Source organism: Callorhinus ursinus, unplaced genomic scaffold, assembly GCF_003265705.2.
Source record: "Callorhinus ursinus isolate GAN/ISIS: 27379988/994484 unplaced genomic scaffold, GSC_fseal_2.0 scaffold68, whole genome shotgun sequence".
Lineage (NCBI taxonomy): Eukaryota > Metazoa > Chordata > Mammalia > Carnivora > Otariidae > Callorhinus > Callorhinus ursinus.
Window position 1 is genome coordinate 5,777,212 of NW_027397130.1, and position 22,841 is coordinate 5,800,052.

The 22,841-nt window shown below is 61.2% G+C and overlaps 2 protein-coding genes across 8 annotated transcripts in view; one reads left to right on the forward strand and one right to left on the reverse strand.

Annotated features, from left to right (window-relative positions):
* The window catches only part of RECQL5 (RecQ like helicase 5), a 38,157-nt gene extending 31,765 nt beyond the window's left edge, over positions 1-6,392 (forward strand). The window contains exons 9-20 of one of the 7 annotated variants that reach the window (XM_025859766.2): positions 1,808-2,026; positions 2,268-2,367; positions 2,505-2,541; positions 2,674-2,732; positions 2,821-2,894; positions 3,260-3,353; positions 3,638-3,772; positions 4,068-4,597; positions 4,754-4,844; positions 5,066-5,290; positions 5,530-5,599; positions 5,692-6,392. In XM_025859766.2, the coding sequence (XP_025715551.1) occupies positions 1,808-2,026; positions 2,268-2,367; positions 2,505-2,541; positions 2,674-2,732; positions 2,821-2,894; positions 3,260-3,353; positions 3,638-3,772; positions 4,068-4,597; positions 4,754-4,844; positions 5,066-5,290; positions 5,530-5,599; positions 5,692-5,792 (1,735 nt within the window). In that variant the 3' untranslated portion in view covers positions 5,793-6,392. Of the gene's footprint in view, positions 1-1,807; positions 2,027-2,267; positions 2,368-2,504; positions 2,542-2,673; positions 2,733-2,820; positions 2,895-3,259; positions 3,354-3,637; positions 3,773-4,067; positions 4,598-4,753; positions 4,845-5,065; positions 5,291-5,529; positions 5,600-5,691 lie in introns of those variants that run through there. The other 6 variants (XM_025859767.2, XM_025859768.2, XM_073885931.1 and 3 more) reach the window with 6 other exon arrangements.
* The window catches only part of MYO15B (myosin XVB), a 28,988-nt gene continuing 12,531 nt past the window's right edge, over positions 6,385-22,841 (reverse strand). Inside the window, exons 22-64 of the mRNA XM_073885971.1 lie at positions 21,696-21,789; positions 21,016-21,072; positions 20,678-20,735; positions 20,329-20,459; positions 19,330-19,425; positions 18,986-19,221; positions 18,725-18,903; positions 18,425-18,497; positions 17,844-18,005; positions 17,494-17,594; positions 17,319-17,395; positions 17,108-17,192; positions 16,805-16,903; positions 16,577-16,680; positions 16,291-16,476; positions 16,062-16,140; positions 15,863-15,976; positions 15,555-15,780; positions 15,386-15,476; positions 15,078-15,270; positions 14,493-14,605; positions 14,204-14,263; positions 13,564-13,639; positions 13,315-13,433; positions 12,978-13,096; positions 12,752-12,893; positions 12,361-12,472; positions 12,085-12,248; positions 11,558-11,685; positions 11,327-11,390; positions 11,161-11,233; positions 10,679-10,755; positions 9,420-9,496; positions 9,210-9,325; positions 9,023-9,117; positions 8,818-8,895; positions 8,616-8,712; positions 8,298-8,440; positions 8,041-8,156; positions 7,572-7,705; positions 7,258-7,391; positions 7,020-7,160; positions 6,385-6,839 (exon numbers count right to left, since the gene is read on the reverse strand). Coding sequence (XP_073742072.1) covers positions 6,783-6,839; positions 7,020-7,160; positions 7,258-7,391; positions 7,572-7,705; positions 8,041-8,156; positions 8,298-8,440; positions 8,616-8,712; positions 8,818-8,895; positions 9,023-9,117; positions 9,210-9,325; positions 9,420-9,496; positions 10,679-10,755; positions 11,161-11,233; positions 11,327-11,390; positions 11,558-11,685; positions 12,085-12,248; positions 12,361-12,472; positions 12,752-12,893; positions 12,978-13,096; positions 13,315-13,433; positions 13,564-13,639; positions 14,204-14,263; positions 14,493-14,605; positions 15,078-15,270; positions 15,386-15,476; positions 15,555-15,780; positions 15,863-15,976; positions 16,062-16,140; positions 16,291-16,476; positions 16,577-16,680; positions 16,805-16,903; positions 17,108-17,192; positions 17,319-17,395; positions 17,494-17,594; positions 17,844-18,005; positions 18,425-18,497; positions 18,725-18,903; positions 18,986-19,221; positions 19,330-19,425; positions 20,329-20,459; positions 20,678-20,735; positions 21,016-21,072; positions 21,696-21,789 — 4,876 coding nt within the window. The 3' untranslated portion in view covers positions 6,385-6,782. The remainder of the gene's footprint in view (positions 6,840-7,019; positions 7,161-7,257; positions 7,392-7,571; positions 7,706-8,040; positions 8,157-8,297; positions 8,441-8,615; positions 8,713-8,817; positions 8,896-9,022; positions 9,118-9,209; positions 9,326-9,419; positions 9,497-10,678; positions 10,756-11,160; positions 11,234-11,326; positions 11,391-11,557; positions 11,686-12,084; positions 12,249-12,360; positions 12,473-12,751; positions 12,894-12,977; positions 13,097-13,314; positions 13,434-13,563; positions 13,640-14,203; positions 14,264-14,492; positions 14,606-15,077; positions 15,271-15,385; positions 15,477-15,554; positions 15,781-15,862; positions 15,977-16,061; positions 16,141-16,290; positions 16,477-16,576; positions 16,681-16,804; positions 16,904-17,107; positions 17,193-17,318; positions 17,396-17,493; positions 17,595-17,843; positions 18,006-18,424; positions 18,498-18,724; positions 18,904-18,985; positions 19,222-19,329; positions 19,426-20,328; positions 20,460-20,677; positions 20,736-21,015; positions 21,073-21,695; positions 21,790-22,841) is intronic.

Below are 22,841 nucleotides of genomic sequence, written 5' to 3' on the forward strand. Positions count from 1 at the left end.
CCCAACCTATCTCTCTGGAGACTCCTTGGCTGGTCCCGCCCTCTGGCCCCTCTGAAGAAAAAGAGTGAATAGTGGGGGAGCTGCCAGCCCACTCACAAGGCCAACCCCCTGGGGAGGCATCTTGGGGAAGAACTTGGGGTGACTCGAGAGTAACCTGAACGTGGCCTGCTTGCCCAGGGAAGTGCCTGGTGTTCCTCAGCCCCAGGAGGAGGGAGGACCCTACTGGTCTCAGTCTTTCCAAAGGGTGTTTGCTGGGGCTGTCCCTGAACGCCTGGCCCTGGCTGGCAGGGACGGGCTCCAGAGCTCAGTGGCTGGCAGGGCCCTTTGACATTTGGTTGGTTGTGCCACCCCAGCAGACCACTGTGTGCCCGGAGCAGAACAGGAGCCGACCCCAGCCCGCATCTGTGAGCTCTCAATGGAGCCCTTTGAGTGTGAGCACAAAACCCCAGTGAGTCCAGGCTTGAGGGAGGGTGGGGGGAAGGAAGCCAACCGCGTAGCCACACCACTTGGATGCCAGAGCCTCCCAGAGGCTGGACAGGCGGCCACTGTGCAGATGCACAGACTGGCGATGCAGAGTCCCATGGTGATTTAGGAGTGGCAGGAACAGTGCCCTCTGGTGGCTACCTGGGCCCCCTTGCCATCTCCGGCCGTTCAAAGCTGCATTCTCTAAACAAGGCAGCCAGACCCCACTTCCTAGGGCTTGTGTAACCATCAGCTGAGGGGCTCAGTTCCTGAGGGTGTTTCTTGCAGCTCCAGACAGTGCCCACATTGAGAGGCGTTCTGGTTAGAGAGTGATGCCACCTATGCTTGTCCCCGGCATGTGGTGCCTGGACAGCCCTCCCTCTGCCGCCCAGTCTTGCAGGCTCCCCTACCCCGTGCCACATTCCTGCGGCGAGACTGGCCCTTGGCAAGGGCCTTGAGAGATCTGTGGCCCCTTCGGGGGCCTCTTCAGCTGCCCCAAGGACCAACTGTGCCCCCATCCTAGGAGTCATAGGAGAGACAGCCGGAGTCTGGTACCGCCGCAAGGGGGCTGTGGCCGGGTTGAGGCACTGGGGGATGTGATGAGACTCCTGCCAGGGCTGGTCTCCTCGCTGCCCTCACCAGGGAGCAGCATACAATGCCGGCTCTCAGAGCTGCTGGTTTCTGCTCTTGGGCAGTCCCCCAGCTCCGGGCTGCGTACGCAGTCTTCTTGGGAACAAAGAAGGTCACCAAGACATAGAAGCAGGGCAGAGTGCTGATGCAGGGGTAGGGCCATGCTGTGCTGGTCCTCCCATCCCCCACCTCCGGGAAAGGGTGAAGAGTCAAAGAGGGCTCGCTGTGCACCGTGTGCCGTGCCTCAGAGCGCTATCTGCCCCAGGCCTGCACAGCCAGAGGAGCCAGCCCTCTTCCTGCACTGTTTGACAGGCAGGAACGTGTGGGCTTTGAGCCGTCTACTGCTTCCCCTAAGGATCTGTGCCCAGAGCGGCAGCTATTCCCAGGGTGCCCCACCGCCGGAGGGCAGAGGAGAGAGCAGGAGGCCAGGACCTAGAGGAGCAACCTGTAGTGAAGCAGGACAGAGTGGGGGTCACACCCTGGCTCCTCCAGATGTGTTGTATGACCTTGGGAAAGTTCCTTCAGCTCATTGTCGTCATCTGTAAAATGGGTGACCAAATGATGCCTTGTCGGGCTCGTACAGCAGGAGGCGTATAAGATACTGAGTGTGGTGTCCACGTGTAAAGCTCCTCGGCCAAAGTGTAGGGAGTGGGTGGATGAACGCTGGCCTGCCTGGGTTCCTCACCCCTCACCTCTGCTGTGCTGCCTCTGCCAGGTGCCGCCATGCTGCCATTGCCAAGTACTTTGGGGATGCGCCCCCTGCCTGCACCGAGGGCTGTGACCACTGCCGGGACCCTGTGGCCCTGCGGAAGCAGCTGGAGGCCTTGGAGCACAGAAGCAGCTGGAACAAGACTTGCATCGGGCCTTCCCAGGGGAATGGCTTTGACCCTGAGCTGTATGAGGGAGGCCGCCGGGGCTATGGGGGCTTCAGCAGGTGAGGGGCTGTGAAGTCAGTCAGGGGCCCCCAACCCACTGCAAATAGGCTGGCCTCCCCCTTGTGCCAAGGCGCCCCAGTGCCATCATTGACTCCCTGTCCCCGTGGGCCATATCGGAGCTAGGATCTTGGTGTTGCTCCTCCCTGCCAGGCTATCAGAGACATCAGTGCCCTACCAGAAAAGCATGACAGGAGGACAGAACCCAGGCCCAGGGCTGCTTACACCTAGCCTGTCCCCTAGGTATGACGAAGGTTCTGGAGGCAGTGGGGACGAGGGCAGAGACGAGGCCCACAAGCGGGAGTGGAATCTCTTCTACCAGAAACAGATGAGCCTACGCAAGGTGAAGGGGATGGGGGCCTGCTGGGGTCACAGGTGGCCCCCCATTCACACGCCCTCAGCTCCTACCCTGGAGCTGGCCAGGGGGGCTGTCCTACAGCTAAGTGAGATGCCTCATAGGCCCTTCATGTCATCTTCCAGGGCAAAGACCCCAAGATAGAAGAATTTGTGCCCCCAGGTTAGTACAGAAATGTCCCCAGGGGCTCTTGGGCTATTCCTAGGGTATAGATGTCTCATTGGGGGGCTGGGGACTCCAGAAAGCAGAGGTAGAGTGGACGGACCCACCCCTCTTCGCCCCCCCACCCCCCAGATGAGGACTGTCCCCTGAAAGAGGCTTCTAGCAGGAAGATCCCCAGACTCACTGTGAAGGTAAGTGGTGGACAACTCCTCACACCCGCCCCCCGGACTCCTTCCCCAACCCTGAGGCTTGAGTGACCAACTTCCCTCCCCTGTGTAGGCCCGTGAGCACTGCCTGGGGCTTCTGGAGGAGGCTCTGAGCAGTAACCGCCAGGCCACAGGTACCACCCATGGGTGAGTGACCCGGGTCACAGGGGCCAAAGAGGCTTCCCCAAGCCCCTGTTCCTTGTGGACCACAAGAACCCCCATCCCTTCTGGCTTATTTGGGCACCCCCAGATTGTGACCCACCCTTCTCCCAGTGGTTGCAGGTGTCACAGCCCCAGCAGGGGGCAGGCTCCGCCAGGACTGAGGGGCTGCCAGTGCCTGCAGGACAGTAAGCCCCCTGGATGCCTGGTGTCCGGGTCAGAATCCCTGTGCCCATGGCTGTTCCCACCAGGCTCTAAAGTCATCTCCAGGGTCCTCAGGGAGAATCCCATAGGAGCTCCACAGAGAGAGGGCTCCAGCCCGCCTGACGCCTCATGCTCATTCCTACCCTCAGACCTGATCTCCAGGCCAAGGCTGTGGAGCTGGAACATGAGATGTTCCGAAATGCCAAGGCAGCCAACCTGTACAAGGCCAGTGTGCTGAAGAAGGTAGGCATTGGGCAGGGCATGCTTCTGGGCTAGGGTGGGAGAGACAGCCCCTCCAGCCTCCCAGGCTGTCGGCCTTCCTGCTGCCAGGAGGCCGCTTACATGAGGGGAGCCTGACATCCCTTTGCCAGCTAGAGGTGTTTCCAGCCAACCCTGTCAGGACTGGAATTTGTCCAGTGTCCAGTTACCTGCAGCCAGGAGCCCCAGAAGCCCACTTGTGGAAAGCCTGGGTTGGGGCTCTCAGGAGCTAGTGGGTATCACGGCGTCCCTGCCTGTCCCTGAATCAGGTGGCTGAGATCCACAGAGCCTCTAAGGATGGGCAGCTCTACGATGTGGGGAGCGATACCAGGAGTTGCAGTGCACAGGCCCAGCCCCCAGAGCCCACCGAGTATGACATCCGGCCGGCCTCCCAGGTGTACTCGGTGAGCAGCGTCCTGGCATCCACCCCAAACCTGGGTCTGGGAAAGGCATCACATCCTTTGTCCTCAGCCAGGGCACGGCCGCTTGCCTTCTCCTGGTGTCGCAGCCCTGGCCCTAGGCGCCCCGCGGCAGACCCTCCAGCTTCCCTCTGCAGCCCCCACAGCTGTGCTCTGCTCAGCCTGACCACCCCGAGGTGTCCTGCTGGGTCTCTCCCTCCTCCACTCCCGAGAGCCCACCAGCTCAGCCATTCCTAGACCAGCCCATGAGTGCCCTCGGAACCCTTTCTGTTCTTCACAGCTCAAACCCAAGCGGGTAGGAGCTGGTTTCCCCAGAGGCTCCTGCTCATTCCAGACGGCCACTGAGCTGATGGAGAAGACGTGGGCTGAGGAGCAAGCCCCCCAGCCAGTGTGGGGAGGTGAGCAGGAGCCCCCCAGCCAGCCCCACAGCCTCCAGGGGGAGGACTGCAATGAGCCCCTCCTTGGGCCCAGAGGAGAGGCCCTTGGAAGCAGTGCTCATTGTGGGGGGTCCTCCCCTGAGAAGAAGGTGAAAAGCCCCTCCAAGGGCGGTGCCAAGGCCCGGGCCAGCAAGAAGCAGCAGCTCCTAGCCGCAGCGGCCCTCAAGGATTCACAGAACATCGCCCGCTTCTGCCAAAGGGCCAGGAGCCCATCTCCCCTCACCTTAGCCCCAGGGGCAGAAGGTGCTGGCCCTTCCTGTGAGGGAGTGCAGGGACCCCCAGCAGCCCCAGAGAAGTGCGCAAGGGAGGATGGAGCCCTGGGGTGTTTGGCTGCGCCCCCCCAGACCAAGGAGTGCACCAGGGAGAGGCCAAGGTAGGGGCCCTGATAGTTCTGAAATTCTCTGGAATCCTTTTTGCTAACTGGGTCTCTGAAGCTCTGGCCGTTCCTAGGGTGTGCTCTGCTGGGCCGGCTGAGCTGAGGGTGCAGCTGGTGGCTGGAGTTCTCATGCCTGCTCTCCCCTCTGGCCAGAGCCTGCACACTCAGAGACCAGGGGCCCCCTGAAGGCCAGCCCACCCCCACAAAGGAGACACACAGGGGCAAGCGGTCCAGACCCCAGCAGGTACTGACAGGGACAAGGCCACAGGGGAGGAGGCCTGCAGACCAGGCCGATACCTGTTCTGCTCTGGATGAGGGGTTTGGGGAAAATTGTCTTTTTACGTCCCAGGGATGGACGGGACAGGCTGGAGGGATCCAGCGGATGCTGAGGCCCAGTCTTCCAGAACGAGGGGAGGGGCCAGTGCAGGGAACCCAAGAGTGACTCTCCACTCTGGTCCTACACAGGAGAACCCAGAGAACCGGGCTCAGAAGAGGCCTCGCCCCTCAGCCAATGCCTCCATCATAGCTGAGGCCAAGGACAGCATCGCGGCCAGCAATCAGGGCACCTTGAACCCCACAGCCCAAGATTCCTGCCTTCTCCCAGCCCCTGGCATCTCCCTCAAGGAGGCTGCAAATGTTGTGGTCAAATGCCTGACCCCTTTCTATAAGGAGGGCAAGTTTGCATCCAAGGTAAGGTAGATGGGTAGATAGATAAGGTAGATCTACCCTCCCCTGGACCTGGGACACTTGGGCGCCATGGGAGCAGGGAGCAGAGCCAGAGGACAAAGCAGGGCAGAACAGGCTAGCCCTGAGGTTGACTTCCTCCCTCTCTGGGGTCTGCCTTGCCCCTGGGTCATGGCTGAAGGCCACTGGAGGAGGGGGCAGGGCAGGGGTCTGTGCTCTTTGCTCCTGTCACCCTCTGCCTCCAGGAATTATTTAAAGCCTTTGCCCGCCACCTCTCACACTCACTGGCTCAGAAGGCTTCTCCTGGAAGGAGCGGTAAGTGCCCACGTCACCAGGCCAGAGGTGTTTGCGGGGCTTGGTGGTGGGGAGGGGCCTGGCCCTCACGTTGCCCCTTCCCGAATCTGTAGTGAAGGAAGAGGCCCAGAATTTCATCAAGCAGTTTTTTCATGGTCGGGCCCGCTGCGAGAGTGAAGCTGACTGGCACGGCCTGTGTGAGCCACAAAGATGACCAGCTCCTGCCTGCTAGGGCCGGAGTGCTCCCCCAGCCTCAGCTGCGGGCCCGGGCCCTGCTCAGGAACGGGGAAGGTGGGGAGCCTGCGGCCATCAGGGCCATCCTCTTTGCTCAGGGGCCATACCTTCCAACCATACGTTGCTTTGGAGATGGCCCCAGTCGCCTCCCAAATCAAGGCCAAGGGCCAGAGGCCAGCCACTTTCTGCTTGCAGGGTCTCAGGTCTTCTTCCGCCTAGCCTCCCCACCTCTCTTGGTTGGGTTTTCCGAACCAGATTCCCAGATTAGAAGCTTGGGGCGGGGGGTGTGGCTGCTGCCAGGGGAACAGGAGGAAAGAATTGTAGGCCAGGGCAAGGCCACCTGTCCGAGGCATTGGACCGCCTCAGGAAGAGCCCTGCTGGCCTCGGGTTCTCGGCCCACCACCCCTTTCCCTTGCGTTGCCAGCTTCTGGCCTGGCCCCAGGTGCAGCTTGGGAGCCGGGCAGCAACCAGGCCCTGCTCTCTGCTCAGCTCCTGGTCAGGAAGGCTGGGCTGGACGGAGACTTAGCAGAGAAATAAAGTCCTGTTGGTTTTGACACCGCCCTCCCCCCCCACAAACACAGCCTTTTTCTCTTGGGAGTTTTATTTCCTCACTGTTTGCTTCCCCCAGGCCTGGATTCATGCTGATGTTGAGCCAGGGCCTGGGGCCAGCTGGGCATCCCTCTCCCCCAGCCTGGGCAGCATCAGATGCCCAAGCGAGTTCCTGCAGCCCCCACTCCAGGCCCCCCCAGGGGGAGTCCTGCTGCTTTCTTAGCTGATGTCACTGGAGCTGCTCCTGCCTCGTGGCCTCCACGCTGTGCTGTGGCAGGTTCCAGAACAGCCAAGTGGGGAAGTCCAAACCAAAATGGCCTGACAGCACCCAAGGGAGACCTTCCCCATCAGACTTGGACCTGGGAGGGGGCCCCTTCCTCATGTCCTCCCCTCCTCCATTCTTCTTGGGTGAGGCCGGCCACTAGTTGGGAGCAAGGCTGTCCCGCAGGAAGGCGATGGTGTACTTCAGCTCCTGGGCCTGCCCGGGGAACAGGCATGTGAGTACAGGGCTCCCCAGTGTGCCCCCCACTCTGTCCTGGCCCACACCACACCCGAGCCCCAGGCATGAGCATGGGTCTAGGCTCTGGGCATGCTAGGCCCGGGTCAGGCACTCCCCGCCTTGCCAGGGTGTCTGTCATCAGAGGCCCTGGCCACTCACCTTGAACAGCTCAAACCAGATGGTCTGGGGGTTGTCAGCAGAGCCATAGTTGAGTTCCAGGCCAGGGGGCCCCTTACTCTCCAGGGGGCTCAGCAGGTGGAGCCGGTGCAGGTCCTTCAGGGCGATGGAGCAGCACTGTTTCTGGGGCAGCAGAGACAGCAGAGCCTGGGGTCACCATGGGGGATGGGAGAATGGCGCAAGGGTGCTCAGACCAGTACTGGGGCAGGAGCCTGCCCACCTGGTTGCGGGGGTCCATGAGGATGATGTGCTGGCAGTTCAGTCCCAGGAGGCTGGGTCTGGGCAGGGCCAGTTGACTCACCCGCAGCACCACATAGACAGTGTAGCCAAAGAGGGGCAGCTGGCTCACAGCCTCTGGGAATGGAGGGGCCGGGATAGGTGTTCTGGCCATTCGGGCCCTGGGACCTGCCCAACTTGGCCCTCCGGTTGGATGAGCGGGGCAGGGCAGGTGGAGAAGCTTTCTCAGCCCCTCCACCCCCCTTCCCTTCTGGGCCTCTTGCCTTGGCCCTTGCAACTCCCAGGCCCCAGACCCACCGATGAAGCTGATCTGTGCTTCTTGGGAGCTGCAGACTTGCAGCTGCCTCAGCTCCTGGTCCATCAGGTTCTTTATGATGGGTATGTTCACTTTCGATTGCAGTGGCTTTGGCAAGTAAGCCAGCAGGTCTTGCCTAGGACACAGACTGGTCAGTCAAAGCTGGGTATACAGCAGGTGCTAAATAAATGAGCAGGGGCTACTGTGAGTGAGCCTGGGGATCCGAACTTAGGAATGAGGCCTGGGCCCTGCCTGTGACGAGCTTGGGGTGGGCAGGTCAGGTGTACATAGCCTCCACGACTCCAAGCCCATCAGGTTAAGGCCATGAAGGGTACAAGTTGAGTGGCTTTGACATTGGAATATTGGGTGGGGGATGCGGAGGCTGAAGGAGAGGCCCTTAGGGTATGTGCTGAGGCCAGCACCAGCAGGGACCAGGGGTGGCAGGAGGTGTGGGGCCATGTGCACACTCACTCCGACAGGTGGTCCTCTTGGGCCTTGCTCCGGTGCTGCAGGGCAGCCAGCCTGGCGAGTCGGGCGCTGGCCTGGGGGCTGACCAACAGCTTCCCCTGTAGGTAGTCCTGCAGCACCTGAGAGGGGACAGCAGTGAGGGGAGGGAGGCCTGGACATCCCCCACCCAGGCAGGGGTTCATTTGCAAGTTGCAGCCCAGGGTCAAGCCACCAGCTGGCTGGGGTTGGGGGATGGGGTCGGGGGGGTGAGGGGGCAGCACCTGCATGTAGTGGATGGTGATGTAGGTTGGATTATCGAAGTGCAGCGGGGTCTCCCAGCTGAGCCGCTGGCTGTGCAGGCTTACATCCTGATCCACCACGCTGTTGAGGTACTCGTGGGCCCACAGGGGCCGCACCAGCTTGCCTGCGTGGGGAGCCCAGGTCCACAGCCCGCCCTGACATCCAGGGCCAGCCTTGCCCGCAGTCCTGCCAGCCCCGGCCTGGGAACTTGCCTCACTCGCACACACACAACCGGTAGATAAGCCACCTCCTGGAACCCAGCCTGGCCCCCCCACTTCCGCCCCAGGCGAGGGGCTCACCTCCTCTTTTGATGAGGAAGAGGGCAAATTCCTGCACTTCCTGGGGGTCTGTGATGCCCATTTGCAGACATAGCTCCTCCAGCACTTCTGCCACCACCTGGGCCATGTCGACAGGGCCGTGTGTGATGGGGGGAGTGAGGCTCGGAACTGATGCCACAGCTTTCCTGTCTCCCCAGCCCCTCTTCCCTGGCCCCATGCTCACCGTGAAAGTCCGGATATTGGTTTTGTAATCCATACCCCCTGGCAGGTGAATTATAAGCGAGCGGATTCCTTGCCCTTTCTGCCAAGAAGGTTGTAGGGTCAGTCCACCAGTGGCCAGAGGCCCCAACTCCCTGTCCCCCACCAGGGAGTTCCATAATGTCCAGCCTCCTGTACCCGCCACCGCTGCCGCTGCCCCCCTCCAGTACCAGGAAAGCATGAGTTTCGCCCGGGGAGGGCAGTCGTGGGCGCCCCCCATATTTGACTGTGCGCTGGAGGTGTTCCTGACTGTTCCAGGCCAGTTCTGCAGAGGGGAAGCAGGCTGGGGTCACAAGCATCTCCAAACCCCTCCCCAAGCTGCTGAGACCCCAGCCTGGAAGGCCCTCTCCTAGGCACCTTGGCTTGGGCCTGAATCCTGCAGAAACTTTGTTACGTAGGGCATCAGCGTGGCTGACGGGGGGAAGAAGCCTGTCAGGAGGCTGAGGAAGCTCCAGCCGCGAGCACAGTGTTCCCTACAGGGCAGAGAGCCTGGGCTTCAGGCTGGCCAGACCATGCCCCAGCCTTGGGCCCGCCCTCTGCCACTGCCCCCCAGCCCTGCCTACTCACGGCTGAGGGTGTCTGGTGACCTGCTTGATGACTTGGCAGTAAATCTCATCCCTGAGGTTCTCCTTCTCCTGGCACAGCTGTGGGGGCGGAAGAGCAGAGGGCAGGGTGGCATCGGAGCTGAAGTCAGAGAAATCCTGCTAACAGCCAAGGCCGGGGCCACCTCTCGGTCTTGGACACAGCTTGTGTCTAAATCACTGTCTTCATCTGCTTATGGGCTCTGCTCAGCCCTGTCTTCTCTACTGGCTCCCCTTATTTCCTTGACCTCCAGGGCTGCAGTGCCCTTGGGCCTCAGTCTACATGCACTGTTGATCTCGGCTGTTCCTACCTGCTGATGACTGCCAGTGCTGGCCTCCAGCCCAGGCTTCTCCCTTGAACCCAGGCCCCCGGCTTGGAAGTCTGGACTTCATACCTCCTATGTTCAAAACAGATTCCTGCACCAACCCAGACCCGTTCCTCCCTTAGGCCCCCATATCGAAGATGGTCTTTACTCTGGCCAAGGCCTCCGTGACATCCTTGGCCCCTCTCTGTCACACCCCACGTATAATTCATAGCAAACCCTCTTGTTCTGAGTCTTCTCCCCTCTGCTGCTACCTCTGGGCCTGGCCCTCAGCATCCCTCACCTGTGATCATTGCAATAACCTCCTCTGGCACTTCTATCCCCCTGGGAGGGGTGGCACACAGCGCCCCCTGAAAATGTAAGCCAGTCTCTGCACACCCCCTCGAGTGAGTGCCCATCTCTCTTGAGAAATCAGAGTCCCAAGAGTAGTCCATGATGGCCTGCCGTCAGCTATACCTGCTGACTTCCCCAGCCTCATCCTCCACGCCGGCCACGCTGGCCTTGCTGGTGCTAAGGCTCACCCTCATCAGGACTGTTGCCCCTGCCCCTCTCTGCATGTGATACCCCCAGTGCACACATGCCTCTCTCCCCAGCTTCCCTCAGATCTCTGCTCCAGGGTCACCTTGCCCCCGAGCCTCTGCCTTAGAGCAGCCCCCTCCCTGCTGTATCATGCCCCACAGCACCTTTTACTCTTAGACACATTGCATCATGGTCAAATGTCTCCTCTCACTAGATTGTAAGTTTTGTGGGGACTGAGCCTGCTTGGTTCATGGCGGTGCCCCCAAAATACTTTTGGATGATTTGAATGACTAGTGACCGAGGGAAGGGGGAAGCCCCTCAGGCCCAGGCAGGAGGACAGGAACAGACCCTCAAGGCACACAGAATCCCACCCAAAGCTTTCAGCACACAAGCTCTTGCTTACCCTCAGGAGGTCATAAAGGAGCTCTATCTCATTCTTGCCCCGGGGCTTAGGCTGGTCCCCCATAAATTGCATCAGAGCTGCAGGCAGGATGAGAAGCATGGTCAGCTGGGTTGGGGGCCTGGTTTTGGCTCATGCTGTCGCCAGACAGGGCTTTCCCTGTCATCTCATGCCTTGCTCCGAAAAATGCACGTGAGCCAGGCAGAGCAGAGCAGTCTCCGCTTTACCGATGAGGAAACAGGGCTCAGAGAGGTTCCGTAGGCACCTGAGGCTGCTTATAGCACATAGCCATCTGGACATAGCACTGCCTTCCTGCCCAGACTCCACGCAACCCACCACCCCTTGGGAGTGTGTAGAAATAGGTGAGAACTATGGGGATTCAGTAACCATCAGTGACTGAGTTGACAAACAAGGACAGAAGGCGACCTGGCGCCTAGGTCCGAGGCACCACAGACATGGGGACCCAGGATGCTATGGTCACTCACCCTGGAAACTTTCCACAGCCTGCCTGTTTGTGTCCTCATCACTGAGGCTGTTGAGCGATTCTCGTATGGGAGCCTGTGGCCAAAGAGACTGGGTTGTGGGTCTGGAGTCCATGGGAGCCAAAGGGCAGGTCCACTGGCCCGACTCTTCCCCACCTGTCTCCCTCACCTTGCTGTACTGCACCAGGCTGGCCATGGCCTGCTCCTTAGCATCTCCACCGGTGTGGTCCAGCCTGAGGGGGCAGAAGGAAGGACAGCCCTGCTTGCTTGGCCCTCCCACCCCCATCACAGGTTGTGTAGGGAGGGTGCTAAGAGCACTGGCCTGGTGGCTCCGAGCAGGGAGGCCCACTTCAGGGAGGCCGAGGATGGGTGGGCAGAAGGGTGGGCCCAGGGCACTCACAAGGTCTGGGGCTTCCGGAAGTGGTACAGGGCAAATTCCTGCATGGTGTAGTGGCGGGAGTCCATGGACAGAGAGATGGAGGCTACAGAGTCATTGCTGTGTGCCTGGCTCCGGGGGTGGGTATGGCACTGGGAGCACAGGAGACCTCATGCCACCCGAGGGCCACCGGCCTGTCCGGAGGCCCTGCCCAGCCCCCCGCCCAGCCCGAGCCAAGAGGATCAGGCAGAGCAGCAGTGAGCACACCACCAGAAGCCAGGGAAGTCCAGAGGCCTTTATTGAGCATCTTCTAGGGCAGCACTTAACGAAGTGCTGCGAGGGGGCACAAAGGGCACACGGCCCAGCCCCTGCCCGCAGGGGGCTCACACTCTTGCTGGGGAGACAAGAAATCAGGAGAGGGCAGAGGGGCAGCATCAGACCAAGCGCTACCCGCCACGCAGCAGGTGGTTCTGGCCACGCAGCGGCAATCGAGCCCTTTCCGTCCTCGACTCCTAGTTAGGCTTCGCCTCCACCTTTCCCGTCTTCCTCACCTCTGCCCTCCTCCACTGAGCCAGCCCCGTCTCACTGTGCTGCAGCTGATTCTTGTGCCAGCCACTCCTCTCTGGCGAGAAGGAAAAGTCTGGGGCAGCAGCTGGCTGAACTATGTCGGCAGGGAAGAGTCCAGAATGGCCCCCAGTGGAGCCAAACTGCCAGCCTGGAAGGCATCCAAGGACAGCGTCTCACCCACCTGGCCTCTCTGCCCCTCCGAGGCTCTGCTATGTGCTGGCCCGCCCTGTGCCGGCTGCCCTGCTTGCCCCCAGGGATACCGGGCTCCAGCGTGGCCACTGGCAACAGCTTGATGAGGTCCCCACGGTGGAAGCTGAGGAGGCTGTGGTCATCGGTGATGTAGCTTCGCAGGGCGATGACGTAGCCGGAGTCCTGCAGGCAGGAGGGTGAACAGGCAAGGGAGCCAGCCTGCCTGTGACCCCAGTCCTTCCGGCCCCACCTGCTTCCCCTGTTGGCCTCACTCCCCACCCAGCAGTCCAGAGTTCCAGGAATCCGGCCTGAAGGCCTAGCCCCACCCCGGGCTGCTTGAAGGAGCTTGGCTGACAGCTCTGGGACCAGCCAGACCAGACACAGCACGGGTCGAGGTCCCCCTACCCTGCCCGGGTCCCCTAGCCCAGCTGCCCGCCAGCCCCCTGCCCAGCCTACACTTGCCTTCTTGAGCTCACTCAGGAACAGCTCAATCATGGCCTTGATGGCACTCGCCCGGGCCGTGTGCAACACCAGCTGCTCACTCTTCAGTGACAGCTCCAGGGTGGAGATGCCCGGGCACTCCACGCCCAGCACCTCAGCAAAGCTGTGCACAGGCGGAGGCATGAGCTAAGAGCCGGCTCGCCCCTGCCAGCCCCCAACCCCGGCCCAGCCCCCGGGCCAGGTTCACCTATATGAACACAGAGTCTTCAGCTGGTTCTTCGGGTGGAAGCTGGAGCCTTTGGTCACCTTGAGCAGTCTCAGTCCCCGGTGGGACACGCCCAGCAGCTGCACATCATTGCTGTCGCCCTGCCCGGAGGGAAGGTGGCTGGGTCACAAACAGGCTCCTGGTCCCCACCACCATCCAAGACGCCCCGGGGCTACTCAGGGCCCATGCTGCTCTTTGTCCTTCCGTTGGGGCCCACCCCAGCCCCGGCTCTCATCCCTGCCACAAAGGCCCATGCTGAGCGTGCTGGGATCCAGACTAGGGTGCTGGCGTCCCCAGCCCTACATCCAGCCTCACTGACCGAGACAGGGAAAATTCGGGAGAAATAATTGGCCCAGTTGTCCCTAGCGGCCACCACGATACGCTTCTTGACACTGTCCTCAGTGGTGTTGAGCGAGTCCAGACCCACCTCCAGGTCTCCTGTGGGCAGGAATGACCCCAGACTGTCCTCGGGCTCCCTCAAAGGGGGGACCCCAGAGTTTTCCCCCTCCTTCCAGACAGACCTAGTCCCATCACTTAGGCCCCTGATTCCCGGGTCCCTGGACCCTACCCAGCAGCTCTTTCATTTTGCTCCGCTCCTCCTGGGAGATCCGGATGCAGGACTTGGCAAAGGTGTCCCTCAGGATCTGGGGGCAGAGCCAAGAGGTCACCACCAGATCCCGGTGCCAGAGCCCACCACGGAAGCAGCCACACACGGAGGAAAAGCTGGAGAGCCTCATGGGCACGGGTGGAGGAGGGGCCTCTGAGCCCAGGGCCGCCCCCCCGGCCTCCCGCTCGCCTCCCTCAATCACCCGCACTAGCGGGTTACTGCTGCTCCGTCAGCTGAGATGAATTTCCTGAAGGAACAGAACATGGCGGGGGAGGAGGGGAGACTGATGGAATTTGGGGGAAGAGGCAGGGTTCTGGGAGCATCCAGGGGTGGCACAGGAACAAGCATCAGGGAGCATCTGCTGTGTGCCAGGGCCTGTGTTGGGGACCGTATACACTTTATTTTGAATCCTCACTGCAGGCCAATAATGGTCCTTACTCTCAGGGATGTGGTGAGGATGAAGTAAATGAAGGCAGGGCTTGAAACACAGCCCATGCCCTCTTAAGTGCTGGCTGCCTTCATGCGTCTTGCACTGGTGGTGACCTGGCCCAGGTGTGGGCGCAGTCCGTCTGCCCATGGCGCAGGTGGCCCGGGCTCTCACCTGCTCACAGAGGAGGCTGAGGCAGTAGGGGTGGCTGAAGTTCTCCCGGGGGTAGAACACCTGCAGGAGAGCAGGGGCGAGGAGAACAGATGGGAATGGCCCCCCCACCCCTACCTCCCAGCCCACCTCTGCCTCCCAGACCTGGAAGGAAAACCAGATCTGAGGAGGTAGGTCGTGGGGAGGCAGCCCCCAGTGTTTGTGAATGGGGAAATCCTGGGGTCCCAGCACAGCCTGCCACCCCTCCCCAGCCCAGAGAGAGGCCCGGCTGCGGCCCCGGCCTTGTGCCCACCTCCTTGCGTAGGAACAACCTCCAGGGTGGGTTGACGTAGGAGAAGCACACACTGCCGGAGGGCACGAGCAGCTGGGTGGAGACTCCCTGGTCCTCCATGGGCTCCATCCAGCCTGGCAGAGGGAGGGGCCAAAGAGCTTCAGGTGAGGAGCTGCCAGAGCCAGAATGAAGGGGACATGGAGACAAAAGACTGTGCCCTCCCTCGGGACCTGCGAGGGCTCAGCCTGCTCAACCTTTGCTGCCTCCCTCCTGCCCACATCCCGTCTCCGGCCTCCATTTCCAGCCCTCAGACTTTCCCTGCTGTCCCTGACCATGTCAGCAGGGACACTAAGTTCCTGATGGAGCTGCCAGGATGCACCGAGGACAATACCCCAAGACAGTCCCTCAGTGCCACAAGGGCCCCAGAGGTACCTGTGCCCTGCCCTGGATGGGAATGCGGAAGCTGGGGCTCCTCGCCCATGGCTCCAAAGTCCAGAGCCCTGAGTGCCTGAGCGGCTGACCTCACAGCCTTGAGCACTGAGAGGCTTCTGGGAACCTTGCCCTGCCCCAACGAAGCCCACCACAGAAGGACAGAAGGTTCCTTACCGCGGGGCCCAGGTGAAGGGGTCCCTGGTTCCTCAGGCAGAGGCAGCGGGGGCGCTGGTGGAGGTGAGGGTGCCTGGGCAGCAGGCGGAGTCTGGCTCTCCTTGATGGAGCTGGAGGGCCCAAGCTGTGGTGGGACCTTGGGTCGAGGGGCCACAGCTGGGGGGGGGCCCTTCCCTGGGCTGGGCGATGGCATCTGGAGAGGCACAAAGAATGTACACAGCTGGGTCTAGGGGTAAGGCCAAATTTACCCCAGAGAGCCTTGGACTCCTGAGGTGAGAAGCCATGTCCTGGACGGGATGGGGCCTCACCGACATGGATGTGTGGGCACCGCTGATCCCCAACTTAGCCAGAGCCTCATCCTTAGGGTTGTTTTTCTTCAGGAAACTTTTCGGGGGTTTCCTGAGAGAAGGAAGAGGTCCTAAGCCCACAGGGTGACTCCCTGGGGATTGGGCAGCCCTGGTCGCCCCGGAGGCCCACCTGGATGGCTGCACGGGCATGGGCACGGGGCCCGGGCGACTCTGGTACATGCGGATGATGTTGCGAATCTCCCTGCTTGGCTCTGCCCGCTGTTGGGGGGCTGGCTTAGGGTGACCACCAGGCCCCACCCCTGGGGCCGCTGGCTCAGCCTCAGCCTCTTGTGCAGCTTTGACTCTACCTTGTGTCAGTGGCTTCTTCACTATGGGGGGAGGTGGGGGGGATGGCACTGACCAGGAGAAGAGGAAACATGTGAGACCCTGCACAGACCCACAGGGCCAGGGCCCCCCTGCCCCCTGTGTCCCCACCACCTGCTCTTGGTTTCTCCTCCTGCTCCTGCTCCTGCTCTTGCTCCTGCTCCTGCTCCTGGGGGATCTGTACCTTGGGTGGAGGCTTCACTGTCTTCACTTTGATCTGCTGCTGCCCTGTAAGTGCCCCAGGTGACCCGATTATTCTCCATGGCATGCCCAGCAGGCTCCTGGACAGGCTGGCCACCCCAAGCACCCTCACCCATCTTTTGGAAATAGTCCTGTTTCTGCTGGAAGCTCCTGGGCCGCTGGGGCTTCTCTCGGGCCTCCTGTGAGGTCTCCTGTAGGCAGGAAGGGGAAGTGAAGGAGCAGCCCTGCCAGCCAAGTTGCCCCTCTCCCAGCACCGCCCCCCAGCCCCATCCTTGTGGGGTCTCCCCACCACACAGCCCTGCCACCTGCCTGGCCTCTGCTCCTCCCCCTCAGGCACCCACCGATTTCAGCTCTTGCTCTGGCTCCCCACGTGGGGCCAGGGGCTTCTTGGGCTTGGGGGCGACGGCTGGGGGTGAGCTCGGCGAGGCAGCTCCGGGGGCCCGGGCCAGAGGCTGAGCCTGGTGTTGGCGCTGCTGTGTCTGCTGCTCCAGCGACAAAGTCATGGCCTGGGCGGTCATCTGCTGGGCCTGGGGGCGGGGAGGGGCAGCGGGCCCGGTAAGAGCGGCTCCGGCTCTGCCCTGCAGACCTGGCCCCGCGAGGCCCTCTGAGGGCCCTGCCCACCCTCACCAGGATCAGCGCCTGCTGGTTGATGAAGTTCTGCTGCTGGGTCACCAGCTGCCTCGGGTCCACGCTGGGAAGCAGGGGCTGTGGCGGCGGCGGCACCACCATGGCTGCAAGTGGCATACAAGTGCCCAGCTGGCACGTGGTCCTCTGCCCACTGCGCCCTCCGGGCCCCAGGGAGGACCTCCCTTCCTCCAGTTCCTACCTGGGAAGGGAGCCGCCACCCGGCCTTACCTGGCATGGCAGGGACTGCGCCCATCGCTGGCATCATGGGCACGGGGGCAGGCATCATGGCTGGCTGGTATCCGGGCATCTGCATCATCCCTGGGTAAACTGAGGGGACAGGGCCCCCCCGGGGTTGATCCTTATCTGGGCCCACAGAGCCCCCCCTCCCTCCAGCCCCAGGCAACAAGAAGAGGATGGGCCCCCAAGGTGCTGGCTGGAGCTCTGACCCCAGTTGCCTGGGGGTCCCAGGCCGTGCTTGCCCAGGCTGCTGGGCTGGGGAGACCCTGGATGGATGCTCGGCCCTGCACTCACCCATGGGGTAGCTGCCTTGCTGCATGGGCCCAATGGCGCCCCCTCCCTTCATGCGGCTGCTCAGAGCCCAGCCTTGCTCCAGATCCTGTAGGGACAAAAGGGCACAGGCCACAGGGTCAGAACTGGAGCCCTGGGAGAGATGGGAGAGGCACTGGAGGCCCCGGTGGGGTAGGGGCAGGGATGGGGTCGGGTGTGTGTGCAGAACACTCACACTGTGGCCCGGGGAGAGGACTGGCTGGAAGAGGTGGTCCAGGAAGCCATCCAGGTTCTCTGAGGTCCGAGACTCCCCTGTGGGGCCAGAGGAGGGTGTCACCCTGGGGTGTGGGGCACCCTGCACCCCCATTCGCATTGCACTGCCAGCCTCACTGTGCCCATTCTGGCCTTACCTGACTGGCTCCTGCTGGGTAGTGCTGGGGCTGGCCCCGGGGGTGGACCTGGGGGCAATGAAGGGGCCTGGATGCCAGGGGCAGGGGGGATGTCCTCAGCTCTGCAGGAGACAATGGGCCCAGCTTAAGGGGGTGCCTTGGATAGGGGTGGTGTCCAGGCTAAGACAAGGAATAGAAGCTGCTGTGGGGGGTCATCCCCATGGGGTGGGAGATGAGGTATGTGTGGGGGGCTGCTGGGCCTGCAGCAGGTCCTGTGAACCCCGGGGTGTGATAGGGTGGCTAGGGGGGGTCACCTATGACAGAACAGAGACAGGAACAGGCTGGGACAGGGGTGCTGGGGTGGCACCTACAAGCCACGGGAGGCAATGGGGTAGCTGTGGGGACTGACTGGGTCCCCCAGGTCCTCAGTCCGGCCGATGAGGTCCAGCACAAAGTCACAGCCCACCAAATCCTGCCAGGAGTCCCCGGAGTGCAGTGACACAGACCAGCCACGCGGGGGCAGCTCCAGGCCTCTGGGAGGGACAGAGGGGCGCCATAGGGAGTGATCAGCCAGGAGGACGACCACCCCCAGGGTCCCCAAGGGGAGGCGGCTGAGGAAGGCAGAACCTGGGTGAGGAACTGGTTTCCTCAGACAGCTCTCCTTTATTCGCACCTCATGACCTTCTGCTTCCGCATCGGCTCTGATGCACTCATTTATTTATTGACCTGTTTCATTAGAATCTGGACCGTAGATACAACCTCTACTCTTGCTCCCTAGCTTGAACCTACTGTCTGGCTCCTGCCCGCTTACCCCTCCGTGCCTCGCCCCCCGCCAACGCCCTCGGGGAGCAGGCTTTGGCCCTGGGTTTTCAGGAGGCCCCCCCGACAGGAGAGTGGGCGGGGAGGATGAGGAAGGGACGGGGTCTGTGTTGGCTGCTCCCCATCCCTGTACCTGCTCTGCAGAATCCACCCGGCGAATTGCTCCCCCGTGGTCCAGGACTCCACCTCGGCTGAGTAGCATTCCCCTGTAGGGACAAGGGGTGGGGACCGGAGTGAGGGGCAGCAGGTCCTTCCTGACGGGAAGGGGCTGCTGTCCCCATGGGGGTTCCAGAAGCAGGACAGGACCCTGTGATCAGGGTCACGGGGGGGGGCAGCTAGAGGGCTGAGGCAGGAAGGGGGTCCAGGGAGGGTGAGGAGGCAGGGCTGGCCCCACTGTGGGCCTGGGGAGGCCTGAGCAGAAGGTGAGCATCACCAGTGAAGGTAAAGACGTCCAGAGCCATGCGGCCCTGCCGCCGTCCGGCGGTCCACTCGAGCTGGGTGGGGGGGTGGGCCCGGGCCATCTCAGGGGCCAGATGCGTCTGCTCCAGGGCCCCCAGCAGCTTGTGCTGACACAGCGCTGCCATGCCTCTGGGGGCCCGGTCGGACACAAATCTGCAGGGACAGCACAGGGCTGCTGTGGGGGTGGGCAGTCCACCAATCCCACTCACCGGGCCCCGCAAGGCAGGCCCCTTACTTCAGCAGTGGCTTCTGTAGGGTGGGCATGGGGGGAAAGGCGCTGAGCAGGATGGCCATGAGGGCCCAGCTGCACTGGCTCTGCTGCTCATCCGGGTTGTGCCAGATCTGGGCCACGAGCTGGCTGAAGAGCTCGTCCCGCAGCCCTGGCCGGCGCTGGCCCTGTCGCACCAGGTATTCGCCCATGCTCTGCTCCTGCCAGGGGGGCAGGGACCCATCCCCCAGGAGCCGCAGCAGCTGTAGACAGGGAGCAAGGCGAAGGCAGGACATGCAGGGCTCCCCTGGTGCTCAGCCAGCACCCAGGAGCCAGGGTCCCCCCCATCCCCTCCCCGATGCGTCACTCACCACTTTGTTGATATCCAGGGCATGCTGAGGGTTCTCACCATCCAGCCGGGTCAGGGGCTTGGCCAGCAGCTGCCCAGGGCTGGGCAGGGCTGGCTCCTGCAAGGGGGGGGGGGTGACAGTGCCTGAGCAGGTGCTGGTCTGTGCTGACCTGCTGGAAACAGCCCCGGCGGAGCCCACGGGAGCACGCGCCCTGGGAGACGGAGAGGGGCTGGCGAGGAAAACCACCTTAGAAATGCATCTCAGTGGCTCTTTCTGATTAGAAAATTGATGTCCATGCATGCAGAAAACTCAGAAAACATGGAAAAGGATAAAGAATAAAAAACCCATTACTATTTCCCTGCCAGTCATGACCACAGTGGACATTTTAGCTGCAGTCTTGCTTTTTTTTTTTTTCTCTCAAGATTTTTTCTATTTATTTGACAGAGAGAGAAAGAGAGCGCAAGCAGGGGGAGCAGCAGAGGGAGAGGGAGAAACAGACTGCCCGCTGAGCAGGGAGCCCGATGCGGGGCTTGATCCCAGGACCCCGGGATCATGACCTGAGCCAAAGGCAGAGGCTTCACCGCCTGAGCCTCCCAGACGCCCCTCCAGTCTCACTTTCTACGCAGAGATGATACCTACATTGCCCTCCCACACCTATTGTTGTTTTTAACAAAACTGGGATCCTACTCTATGTCCAGTTTGGAATCCTGCTTTTGTATCCAACAGTGCAGGCTGGACGTTTGCCTTATTGTTACACACATGCTAATGACATGACTTCAACGGCAGGACGATGCCGCAGGGGTAACAAAGTTGTGGCATCACGGGTCTAAGTTCCTCTCGAGAGTGAGACGTTTGGCTTCAGGGGATATTCTCCAAGCAGTGTGGCTGCACCCATCACCCCCGTGATAGGAGAAGTTGGGTGGAGTGGGAAGAAGGAACAGGCCTAGCTTCTGCCTGGCAGGGCTAAAATCTGGGGAGCCATGGAGGTCCGCCAGGGAGAGCCGAGGTCTGGGGGCCCACCTGAAAGTTAGTGGAGATGAAGCTGGAGAACGGGAACTGGTCGATATCTGGTGGAAGGGTCAGGCTGGTCCGGGCAGGAACTTCAGGGGGCATGGACTCAGTGATGCTCCCAACCAAGGTATGGTGATGGCCTGGGGAACGTGCCAAGAGGCAGCCCAGAAAGGCTGAGGTAAGGCAGCTGGCTGTGGACCGCCTCTACCCCTCATCACCCGCCCCCAGCCCTGGGGCAGAGAGAGCCCGGGGGAGCCCAGAGCATCATAGGGAGGGACCGCGGGGACAGACTGATTGCACAGCAGAGAGACTGCAGGAGCGAGGGATCGTGGTAAGAGGGACACCAACCAGAACCCACCTTCCGCTGTCTTTAACATGACGGCCACCTCAGCCGGGATCTCCAAACGCCCCAGCTCCTGGCAGAGAGGAGCGATCGATAAAGTACTAAAGGAGGGGTACAGGGACCCAGTGTCCCTCCTCACCCCCAGGACCATAAACTTCTCCAAAGACCAAGGATTCTGATCCTGGACACAAATAGGACCCCAAGAGCCCTCAGAGGGAGACCGAGGGTGGCCCAGGCCTCGTCTTGGGGGGCCCAAGGGATGCACACCCAGGACCCCACACTCGTCCGCAAGCCATGCCAGTTTCAGGAGGCTCATAACCCAGTGGACACCCTCGAGCTTCCAGGCCACCTACCATGCTTGGCACTGTCTTGGAGGCTGGGCCACTGTGCCAGTCACACCGATGCCCAACCTGCTGAGGGAGATGCGAGAGGAGCTGGTGCCCCGGTGAGGGGTCTCCGTGAACCTCCTGGCAGATCCTCCCCACCTCAGCAGTTCAGCTGCCCCCTCCGGCCCCCAGTGGAGAAATCAGCCCAGACCCAGAGGGGCCGGCTGCCTGCCGCCTGCCCTCTGGAGCCCTCACTGGCCGCTGCTGCCCGTCTGCTGGGGCACTGGGGAGGAGGTAGGAAGAAATGGTGCCAGGGGACAAAGTCCAGCCAGGGAGGGGCCACAGAGAGGAGCAGTATGTGGGCGCTGACCTTTGAGCGGCTTTATGGCCCCCACATTGGAGTCATCAGGCAAAAAAGGGAAGCAGGTCGGCCTTGAGGAAGGTCTGGAGAGGACGGGACGGCACCCCAGGCAGGCAGGGGAGACTGAGACCCTGGAGCGTGGGCAGGGATGAAGGAAGTGACCTCCCGGAGGTCCCAGCCTGCCCTGGCCAGGCAGTGGGAAATGGGAAGAGCTGGGCCGGCCGTGGTCTCCGAGCCCTCGATCCTCGTGTACTTGGGCCAGGAGTGGACTTGGCTGCGGTCCGGCCAACTTGGCCAGCAAGGCTGCCTGACTCCTCTGCCCTGAGCAGCAGCCTCGCCCAGATACCTGCAATCTCTGTTGCCTCCGGAGCAGGGGCCGGGCCACCAGCAGGACGCTGTTCAGCTGTCCCAGAGCTGCCCGCCGCCGTTGGTTCCGCTTCCTGGAGGCCGGGAAGGGGGTTGGGGAGGAGTTCAAGCTTAGACCCGGTACCCGAACCCTCCAAGCCGAGACATGAAGGTAGACACGGACCCCAGGCTGACGACCCCTAGGTGCTTAACAGAAGCCACAGGGAATGGACAGGACAGCTTGAAAGAACAAGTACATTGAGAAGGTGTTCGGTACTGGGGATTACGGTCTCAGGTGGCAGAGCCGACCGCCGGGCTCATTTCCCACCCAGTCGGGCAGTGTGGTCATGGGTAAGTCCCTTCCTCTTGGTTTTATTGTCCTCATCTGCAAAGTGAGGATCCGTGTAATCCCTGCCCCGCCACAAGATGAAGGCAATCAACTGACATGTTGAGAAGTGTCTGGCGTATTTTTATTTAAGAAGCAAAACTTCTAAAAATGAAAAAAATGTTATCACTGGAAATCTAATAAGAGATCACAGAAGAGATCATGTCTTTGAAAACTGTCCAGATATAAGAAAGACGAGACTCCTCAGGGAAGGGGTCCTGAGCAGGATTAAAATTAAAAAATAAGTGTATAGCTTTGAGGTGGCCGGCTGGCTCCGTTGGTAGAGCATCTCGGGGTCGTGAGTTCAAGCCCCAAGTTGGGGGTAGAGTTTACTTAAAAAAAAATAAATGTACAGCTTTTGTGCAAAAGGACACCATCAAGAGTGTCAAAAGACAACCCATGGAATGGGAGAACATTTGCAAATTACGTATTTGATAAGAGTTTGATATCCAAGATGTATAAAGAACTTCCACAACTCAACAATAAGACAAACTATACAAACAAAAGGCAGACTGAGGACTTGACATCTCTCCCAAGAAGCTACACAACTGGCCAAGAAACATGTGAGAAGATGCTCAACCTCGTTAGTCATTAGAGAAATGCAAATCAAAGCCACAATGAGGTACTGCTTCGTGCCCACTAGGATGGCTATCATTTAAAAAGTGGAAAATAAGGGCGCCGGGGTGGCTCAGTGGGTTAAGCATCTGCCTTCAGCTCAGGTCATGATCCCAGGGTCCTGGGATCGAGCCCCGCATCGGGCTC